Raw genomic sequence first — 10,864 nt, forward strand, 5'->3', positions numbered from 1 at the left:
CCACTTCACAGAGCTGCTGAAGTCCTTTCTAGTTCAGAAAGGTAGACATTTGGTAGTAGGAACATGTTCATCTTAATAATGGAATGGATGGCCCTTTGTTAAAGTCTTTTCTATTTTCCAAGTCTCTGTACAACCTAGGAGGCAGCAGGCACTGTCGGAGGTCCAAGGGTACCATCTTATCCCACCAGTCTGCACGACCAGAGTTCAGCTGTCTGGGTCACAGAGGAGTGGACTGTTCAACTTTTCCAACACGAATCACAATCACAGATGGGCCCTTTTCTTGGTATTCTAATCCCACTGGAGACTTTTCATTAAGACCCTGTTCCTTTGCATACATTTCAGGCACAACATATTGTCCTCCAGGTGTGGGGGTGGGAAACTGCAGGCCGGAAGTAGGAAGACGGCACACACTCTCACTTTTGCTTCTCAGGAACCCAGGCTTGTCCAGCACGAAACTGCAGGTGAACCCAACCTCCTTTGTTTGCAAGGAGACTTCTCCCATGAACCACACACCACCTGACACCATAGGCCTCTTGTGGGGATTCCACGGCCTCTGTTTCTGCTGACTCCATCTTCTCAGTCACAGATGCAATTCTGGCCCAGGAGGCCAGCACAGCCTCTGAGGCAGAGGTTGTCACCTCAATTGTATTAACTCCCCCGGGGCGCCACGCGGGTTAGAAAAAGCCTCTGCAGGTGGAGGAGCCACTTCCGGAGGATTAGTCCTTTCAGAACACGTCCCTTCCTGAGGACTTTCTGCAGATGCTCTCCGTCTGCCCATCTTTAATTTTCTTCGTAATGATGACTCAATCCTGGCCTCCTTTGCTGTGGTAGGAATATCCTTCTGATTTGGATAAACATAGGCACACAGTCTCCTATATGCATCTAATCTCTGGCCTTTGGAGCTGATCTTTAATTGCTGGCACCAAGCCCCCAGGATGTCTCGGTGAAGCCAGTTGACTGGTGGCAGTTTAGAGGGTAACGCAGGAATTGGTATCTTATTCTGAGGCTGTAGGCTGTCATTGCTTTGTGCCTTCTCCTTTGGACAGGAAGCTTGGTCATTGGTCATCCTTCGCAGACCTTTTTCATTTTTCCCCCTTTGCTGAGGTTGCCAATAAACCTGTAGATGTGCTTGGTTGACTGGAAGTCCACTGCTGCTCTTCAGTTTCAGACCCTTGTTCACACTTAGAACTTCCATACTCTTCCCTTGACTTCTCTGTGGATTTCCACTCCTTGCCTCTTGCATGCTCCATACTCTCAAAGTAGATCAGGCTGATAAAGGAAAGATTCTTCTCACTTCCCAACCTGCCCGTGGCCCTCCTACAGTTTACTTTTGACACAAAATAGTAATTAAACTGCTTACCAGCTCAAGATACATACTCCTTTTTCCTTTTTAAAAATTACTTATTTAATTTTATTTATTAATTCATTTATTTTAATTAGACTACAGAGAGACAGAGAGAGAGAGAGAGGGAAAGTGAGAAAGCAAGCCAACAGGTCTAGGACTTGAACCATGACCGGCTTATGGGAGTAGCTAGCGCCTTAACCACCACGCCACATGCTGGCCCCAATACATACTCTTCTCAGTTCCTAAGGATACTAGGTTTATTACTGACTACCTTGGAAATTGAAATTTTGGGGGGGGTAGGTGGTGGTATGGTAGTTAGGGAGCTGGATTCCCACATGGCAAACCATGGTTTGAGACTGGGACCTGGCAGCTTGCTGTCTCATTTCCCCTCTATCTCTTTGGTCAAATTAAAAGTAATAATAATAATGATGATGAATAAAGTTAAATAAAATATTCTTAAAAAAAGAAAAAAATAAAGAAATTGAAATTTTTAAGACTAGCAGATTGTGTAATGGTTACGTTGCTAGACTCCCACGGAATCAACTGGTTTGAGTCCTGGATCTGGCAGCTTAAAACTCAACACTGGGGGGCCAGCAGGTGGCGTGGTGGTTAAGGTGCTGGACACGCCCAGCATTTTGTGCACAACTTGTGAAAATGGAATAAACAAATGCTTACAAGGTTTTTTTTTTTCCCCCCTTTCCCAAGGTTTTTGCCACAAAGCACAAGTGCATACCAGACAGACAGTGAAAAGGAAACTGAGAAATCACACCCTAACCCATGGGATTTGGGGCTCACACACACACACACATACATGCACACACACCTGGCCTGATTTTCAAGACACTAGGTTCAGGACTCGAACTGCAGCCAGTCATGTGGGAGTTCAGCGCCTTAACCACTACACCATCTGCTGGCCCTAGGTTTGCAAGTTTTAAAGTTCGTTTCTTTTTTTTTAATTGCCAGAGGGCACATGCTCTTGCCAGAGGAGGGTGTGGAGGGGATAAAGGGTGAAAGCACCCTCTAATGGGGTATGGTCCTGCTGTGATCTCTTCTCCATCCTGTCCAGACCTGGGGCATACAAACATACCCAGTGTGTTTTTAAAGCCACCAGCGCCAGGATTCCAACTGTGGTTGGCCATGTAGGATCTGGCTCCCTTAACCACTAGGCCAGCCCCAGGGCAAGTACTGTTATGTTCATATGTGTCTATCTATTCCCACAATTTATCACAGCATTTAAAGGGTTTATACAAAGAGCACAGAATTTGAGTCCATTGACTCCATAGCTCTGTGATCTCAAGGATTTTTAAAAATTAATTTTTAAAAATTTATTTATCATTATAATTCTTCAAATTGACCAGAGAGACAGAGAGAAAGAGAGGAGAGCAAGAGAGCAAGCCACCAGGTTCGAGACTTGAACCACAGTTGGCCATGTGGGAGTCCAGCACCTTAACCACTCCACCACTTGCTAGCCCCTCAAGGATATTATTTAATCACTCACTCTGACTCACTAAAAGCAACTTCTTGTTCTTCAAGCTTCACTGATGGTAAGTGTTCTATAAAGGTGTATCATTTTGTATCTTTTTTATATAATTTTAAAAAGTTTATTTCTTCCATGAGTAAGAAAGATACCCAGAGAACCAGAGTGTATTCCTAACAGAGTCTGGACACAGTGACACACCCCGCCCCCCCACCTCCACCACCCCCAGTTTCAGCTAGCTCCAGATCACGGACAAGTGAGTGGTCAGCATACTCAAGGAGTCTCTGAACTTGGAACCTTTCCAAAGTGGCTCAGCTCCACAGAGTGTCCTGGCTCCTCCATTTTGTACCCTTTATACTGTATTTCTGCTCTACCTTTTCTATGTTTAAGTATGTTTAGATACACATACACTCACCATTGTGTTATCACTGCCCACAGTATTCAGGAGAATAACATGCTGTACACATTTACAGCCTAGGAGCCACAGACTATAGCCTAGATTGTAGTAGAATATAACATCTAGGTAAGCAAACTCTATAAATGATGATTGTATGACAATAAAAATGCCTAATGACACTTTTCTCAGAATGTATTCCTACGGTTAAGTGATGCATGATTGCAATTAAGTTTTTAAATGATGCCGATTAGTTCTGACACGACTTCATTAAAAATGTTTATTTAAAAATTTGGGAAATATACTCCCATAAAAAATAATGTAATGTAGCTCTTAGTTAATATTTCAAACCAGGAAGTCATTTTCTCACATGACAGAAATATATTCTGTATTATTAATCACCACGAACTGAAATGGGAAAATTTTAGCCTATTATTTAAATGTGCTTATTAACATGAGTTTTTCAAGTCTTTTTTTTTTTTTTTTTTTCCTGGTTTAATTCTCTCATTTGAGGAGGGAGGTTTTGAGGATTTTTTATTCCTTGACTGAATTATATGACCTGACAAAGAATAGTCTCTAAGTAATTAAATAAAACCCTACAAATGCACAGTGGTACTCTGTATAAAATAGAAAATAAGTAATGAATTTGTTAGTTAGGAAGAAAGCTACAGGGGCCCACAGATGCTGTAGTGGTTATGTTGCTGGACTCCCACATGGTCGACCATGGTTTTGAGTCCCAGACATGGCTTGAAAATCACGCAGGGCACACGTGCATGGGTGCTCAAGATCCCGGAAAAGGAATGGAGGAGAAAGGACTGCGGTATGGCCATCTTCCCTGGTGGGGATGATTTCTCACTTTCCCTGTCTATGTCTCTGTCTCCAGCAAGCACATGTTCTCAAAAATAAAAAATATTAAAGAGTATTTCTCTTTTAAAAATTAAAAACAGTAATTTTGGCTATGTTTATATTTAAAAGAAAATCAAGTTGCACAGAATCAGGAACTTGAGCAAAATCAGATTTATTTATTTATTTATTTATTTATTTGTTTATTTATAGATTTTTGACATAGGGCATGTGTGCTCACCAAACAAAGACAACGGGACATAAGAAAATTGAGAAATTGCTCCCCAGGAAAGATGGTCATGCTGCAATGTCTTCTCCATTCTTCTCTCAGGATTTTGGGCATGTATGCACATTCTCCTGGTGTGTCTTTCAAGCCACTGGATCTGGGACTTGAACCGCGGAGCAAACCAGGTGAGATCCAGCACCTTAACCACCACATTACCTGCTGGCCCCCAAACCAGATATTTTATGGGACCAGCAGATTGCATGATTACATCGCTAGACTCTCACATGGTCAACTGCAGTTTGAGTCCCAGACCTGGTGGTTTGAAACTCATGCTGGGCATATGTGTGTGCATGCCCAAAAACCTGAAAGGAAAATGCGGTGTGGTCATCCACCCAAGGTGTGACTTTTCCCTTTCTGTCTCTGTCTCTCCAGTGAGCATGCACGCCCTAGAGCAAAAATCTCCCTACAAAAAAAAAAAAAAAACAAAAACCCCAGATACTTAACATATGATCTAAATAGAGATAATAAAATAGAATTTTTTTTTTTTTGGAGAGATTTTCGCTATAGGGCGCGTGTGCTCGCCAGACAGACGGAGAGAGGCATTAGAGACAGAAAGTGAGAAATCACCCCCCAGGGGGGATGGTCACGTCGCAATCCCTTCTCCTCCATTCTCCTCTCGGGATCTTGGGCACGCATGCACATGCGTCTGGCATGAGTTTTAAGCTACCAGGTCCGGGACGCGAACCGCGGTCAACTACGTGGGAGTCCAGTGACATAGCCATTACGCTAACTGCTGGTTCCCCTCAAAATAGAAATTTTTAAAAAAGAATTATTTATTTATTTATTTATTATTTATCTTTCAATTTGACCAGACAGAGAGAGAGAGATGCCAGGTCTGGGACTCAAACCATGGTTGGTCATGTGGGAGTCTAACACCTTAACCACCACACCACCTGCTGGCCCCAGCAAAAATGAGTTTTGAATTCAAGACAAGATTGTTTTGTAAAGAAAATCTGAGGTTAGCCAGTTACATGCTGGTTAAGGCAGGAAAATATTATGTATCTCATGATGAAAATGTTCTAAAACTGGATTGTGGTAATGGTTGTACAATGCCATACATTTTACTAAAAATAACTATACTTAAAACAAATGAATTCTGTTGTATATAAAATTATAGTTCAATAAACTTGTTAAAAAATTGTGTGCTTATAGAATAAATGAATGTCATTCTCTCTTTCCTCAACATCCGAGATGTTTTATCTAAGCTTAGAAGCATTAAATTTCCTGAATACAGTAGTGTTCACTGTATGCTAGCTGATGATTTTACAGCTTCTAAAGCTTTGACCTACCTAGGGTCAGCACTAGGAGGTCACAGCAATGCCCTGACATTAAGCTAGTAAAAGATATTCTGGGGAGCAGGAGATGGCATCATGGTTATATAGCTGGACTCCCACGTAGTCAACTGTGTTTCGAGTCCTGGACTCAATGGCTGAAACTCACATCTGGCATGTGTGCACATGTACCCCAAATCCCGAGAGGAGAATGGAGGAGAAGGGATTGCGGCGTGACCATCCCACCTGGGGAGTGATTTCTCGCTTTCTGTCTCTATGTCCCTCTGGAAAGCACACACGCCTTATAGCAAAAATCTCTCTCTCGAAAAAGATATTCTGTGGCAGAACATACAGAAAAACCTACACATAATTCTGTCCTTCAACAGTGGCATATGGTAGTACTGCTTGGTTCTGGGAATACACTGAATGTAATTTTGACCGCAGAGAGAGATACTTTCCTTTTCTTAAAAAATAATTATTTTTTATTATTATTATTTTAATTTGCCATAGGGCACATGTGCTTACCAGGAAGAGAGAAAGTGAGAGAGAGAGAGATTGGAGGGAAGCAAGAAAGGAAGCTGCCAGGATTGGACTTGAACCCTGGTCAGCCATGTGGGAGCCCAGGGCCCTATCCACCATACCACCTGCTGGCCTGAGAAATATTTTTAATATAGTGTGGTAAGTTCAAACACAGTGATTTTATAGGGGTCAGGAGTTTATGAAAACATAGGAGAGAGTCATTTATCACAGCCAGAAGGTAGGGTGGGAAATGTCAGAGAAAATACTGCTAAAGCGTTGACATCTACATTGAAACTTAAAAGGAAGGGTATGATTTACTCAAGAAAGAAAATGAGTATACTAAGCAAAGGGAACATTAGTATGAGCAAAGAAACAGAATAACAAAACAAAATGTTATGAAGAGAAAAATTATTATCAATTTGGCATTACTTACATAATGGTTGAAGGTAACGATGGATAGGAAATAAAATGGCAAAAAATGAAAATAGAATTTTCCATAAAGCTCTACTGACTTAAAGACTTTTACTTTAACCCTCTGTTGAACACCTTCGAGTAAAAAATTACTTGTCTGTAAATGCTACAATTCTAGTACTACTCTATGTGATATGTAGCCCTGAAGAATTAAATTGGTTAAGTTTTTGGGTGACCCATCTTATGAAACAAATGGACAATGTGAAGTCTCTATATTTTCCTGCCTTCTTCCTTTCCAAAATACCTACTGTAAATATTGTTCAAACATAAGCCGCTTCCTAAGGATAAAGTAACTGGAGTTATATGTTCACAACAAGCAACACGTCATTACTGACAGTAAATAACTGCTTTCATTGATCAGTCTTGCCATCAAATTCAATAAGAAAAACTTACTTTTAAAGCAATTCATTGGGGTTATAGTTAGAGTATGCTTAAGTTTATAGCTTTGAGATCATAAATCCTGCAATCACCATTAAATACAATAGTTAACTTGTGCATAATCTGAAAAGTTTGACAACTCTCTTTTTTTCCCCAAAATAACTATGTTACATTTGTATTTTTTCACTGTTTGAAAAATGCCTGCTAGTTCATGAGGCCTGCTGTCGATAAATGGAAGAAAACCTTACCCTAGAGAAAAGAATATCCATGCAATTACCATATAATATGTTTTTCAATTTAGTAACCCAGGCCCTACTCAAAGAGCACTTACCTGCTTTACATTGTATCCTGCTTTTGCGCTAGTTTCAATAAACATAACATTCAGCTCTTTGGCTTTCCTCTCTCCTTCCTCAATTGACACTTGCCTGTGGAAAAATTTCAAAATGATAAATTCTTATTGTTGAAAAATGATACTAGAAAAATTATGAACTTCTGGGGCCAGCATGGCACAGGGGTAATGAATATGTTGCTCAAGGAAAGCTGGATTCCACAATGTGATCATGGTTTGAATCCTTGGCCCAGTCAGCCTGAAGCATTCCAGGCATTTATTATTCAGGTATCCAAGATCCGATGGGCTGGAGGACGGGAAGAAAGGGATTATATCGTGATCAGACCCTATACAACGTCTGTCTGTCTCTTTGTGCATGCACACATGCTTTATTATGAATAAAAAATAAAGTTCTGAAAATAACTTTTCTTGAAATAGGAGCTAGTTACACAAATGAATTAGAAAACTCACTAATCTGTAGTACACTTAAAATTTGTATACTTCTGGGGACCAGCAGGTGGTGTAGTGGTTAAGGTGCTGGACTCCCACCATGGTTTGAGTACTGGACCTGGTGGCTTGAAAATTATGACGGGCATGTGTGTATGCAAGTCCAAAACCCTGAGAGGAGAACAGAATGTCACGCTGCCATGCCCACTTGGGAGAGGGATGATTTCTCATATTTCCTCTCTCTGGTGAATGCATGAACTCTATGGCAAAAGCCTTAAAAAAAAAAAAAAGTGCATTTCTGTATGTTTACTTAACTACAATACTTTTTAGACACTTGTCATTGATTTGCTTTTACTTGCCTGAACTCATCCTGTGTTATTTATTTTTAAAAACTTAAGATTCATGGGAACCAGCAGTTAGTTAGTGTAATGGCTATGTCGCTGCACTCCCACATAGTCGACTGCGGTTCGCGTCCCGGACCCGGTGGCTTAAAACTCACGCCAGGCGCGTGTGCGTGCCCGCCCAAGATCCCGAGAGGAGAATGGAGGAGAAGGGACTGCGGTGTGACCATCCCTCCTGGGGGGTGATTTCTCGCTTTCTGTCTCTATGTCTCTCTCTGTCTGGCTGTCTGGCGAGCGCACGCGCCCTATAGCGAAAAAATCTCTCAAAAAAAAAAAAAAAAAAAACCTTAAGATTCAGTGGGCCAGCAGGTGGCGTGGTGGTAAAAGGGGCTGGATTACCACACGGCTAATCGTAGTTCTAGTCCCAGACCTGGTGGCTTGCTTTCTCCCTTTCCCTCTCTCTGGTCAAACAAAACAAAACAAAAACAAAAAAACCCCACACAAATGGAGTTAAATAAATAAACAATTCTTTAAAATAATAGTCTGCCTCTTTCTCTTTTCCTTATTATTACACTACAAACATTTAATATTGTGGTTCAAAACTTCATGTAAAATAATTTTTATAATTGGAGACTCATCAATTTTCTAGTATAATTTATACTGATATAACCATTCACAAGCTGTTAAAATGCAGTTGCTTTCAAATTTTACACTACTATGAGGATGGTGGCCCAAAAGTAAATTTACCACTTTGCAAGACTGACCCACACAAAAAGGTTGCTAGAACATGGCCCGCCACCTCCCTGAGTATGCTGGGCACACACTTGCCCATGGTCCAGGCTAACTGGGACTGAGGGATGGATTGGAGTATTTGTTCCAGGTGCTGTATCTGTCTTTCTCACTTGTGTAATGAATGAATAAACTTAAAAAAAAAAATTATACTACTACGAAAAAGAAATGCTCCTTTAAGCGTCTTAATATTTTCGGTACTGTGGATGATTTCCTACATTGGGTTTTGTGAATTTCTGTAAGTGAAGCAAGTGAGTCAAAGACATGTACAATAAAGCCTCCTTTATTGCACAAAATATTAGTACTTTAACATTTGTTTTATGGGTATTGGGTGATACATTATAATTAGCAGTGTGTCTCAAATTGTGAGCTCTTCAAATGCAAGATTATCTCATTTACCTTGCTATTTCTAGTGTTTAGCTGGCATGTATATATTCAATAAACATGCAAATATTTTAATTAAACAGCTCTAAACTATCGGTTGACAAGCCCTTCTTCCTATGACAGAAAAGTGAGCAATAAGGGCCATCAGATGGTGTGGCGGTTGGGGCGCTGAAATTCCCACATGGCTAATAGCAGTTCAAGTCCCGGACCTGGAGGCTTGTTTTCTCTCTCTCTCTCTCTCTCTCTGTGTTTCTCTGGCAAAACTTAAGCAAAAAAGTAATAAATAAATAAATAAATAAAATAATTCTTAAAAAAGAAAGAAAAGTGAGCAATGGAAGAGAATGTGTACAAGCTCCCATTGCATCTGTCAATCAATATATCTTCCAATCACACCTGCATGTGTGCCCTTATATTCTATTTCTAGTCCTACTACTTTGGAGAAACTATACTTACCCCTAAAACTTTTATCTATGTATTAGATCCTAATCCCTTGTCTATAAGAAGGTATTATTTTGGATATTTACTGTCTAAAAATAAGGACGATCTCTTACTTAACACCTCAACCGCTAACATTTTATTCTGTTTTACCCTCCCATTCTCTCTGTATATGTACGTACACAAATTTTTTTAAATATAAATTTTTTCCTTAACATTATGAAAGCATATTGCCAATATGCAGCCCTTCAGTCCTAAATACTTTAGCAGGGTAAAATTCCTAAAACCAAAAACATTCTCTTATATAACCACAGTATAATTACTAAAATTTGGAAATTAACAGGGCTAGCAGATGGTGTAGTGGTTAAGGCACAGGACTCCTACATGGTTGAATATGTTTCAAGTCCCAGACCCAGCAGCTTGAAACTCACGCCAGGCACATGGGTGTGCAAACACAATCCTGAGAGAAGAATGGAAGAGAAGGGACTGTGACATGACCATCTCCCTTTGGGAATGACTTCTCACTTTCTGTCTGTCTCTGTCTCTCCAGAGAGTGTAAGCACCTTACAGCAAAATTCTTGCAAAAAAAGTTTGGAAATTAACATCAGTAACATTACATCTACAAATTTTACTTAGGTTCTGACAATTATCTATTTACTAAAGGTTTTTATTGATTTAATTTTAATCATCTATTATTATTTTAATTCAGCAGAGAGACAGAGAGAGAGAAAGTGAGAAAGCAGGCTGCTAGGTGCAGAATTTGAACCGTAGTTGGCCATGTGGGAGCCTAGTACCGTAACCACCATGCCATATGCTGGCCCCCGACAATTACCTTAAAAATGTCCTCCACAGAAAACGAAACACTTTTTTTTAAAGAGAAATTTCTCAAATATCCTGAGGTACTCATACAGGAAAAGGAAGGAAGGAGGGAGGAAAGAAATAATCATGTTAATCTCTAGCATCTTCCAAGGGTGACCAAGAAGCTTTCCCCCTATCATTACGATTCATAGATTTTTTTTTTTTTTTGCTATAAGGTGTGTGTGCTTGCCAGAGAGACAGAAAGCAAGAAATCAATCCCCTGGGGGGTTGTCCACGCCACAATCCCTTCTCCTCCATCCTCCTCTCAGGATTTTGGGCACACACACACACACACACA

The 10,864-nt window shown here is 40.4% G+C and overlaps 1 protein-coding gene and 1 pseudogene across 1 annotated transcript in view; both read right to left on the bottom strand.

Annotated features, from left to right (window-relative positions):
* Positions 1-10,864, bottom strand: part of RAB6A (RAB6A, member RAS oncogene family) — a 55,858-nt gene that overhangs the window by 10,179 nt on the left and 34,815 nt on the right. Inside the window, exon 6 of the mRNA XM_006140972.3 lies at positions 7,316-7,409. Coding sequence (XP_006141034.1) covers positions 7,316-7,409 — 94 coding nt within the window. The remainder of the gene's footprint in view (positions 1-7,315; positions 7,410-10,864) is intronic.
* On the bottom strand, positions 15-1,392 carry LOC106735609 (developmental pluripotency-associated protein 4 pseudogene; annotated as a pseudogene).

The sequence above is a fragment of the Tupaia chinensis genome, unplaced genomic scaffold (genome assembly GCF_000334495.1).
Source record: "Tupaia chinensis unplaced genomic scaffold, TupChi_1.0 Scaffold000047_1, whole genome shotgun sequence".
NCBI classification, from domain to species: domain Eukaryota; kingdom Metazoa; phylum Chordata; class Mammalia; order Scandentia; family Tupaiidae; genus Tupaia; species Tupaia belangeri.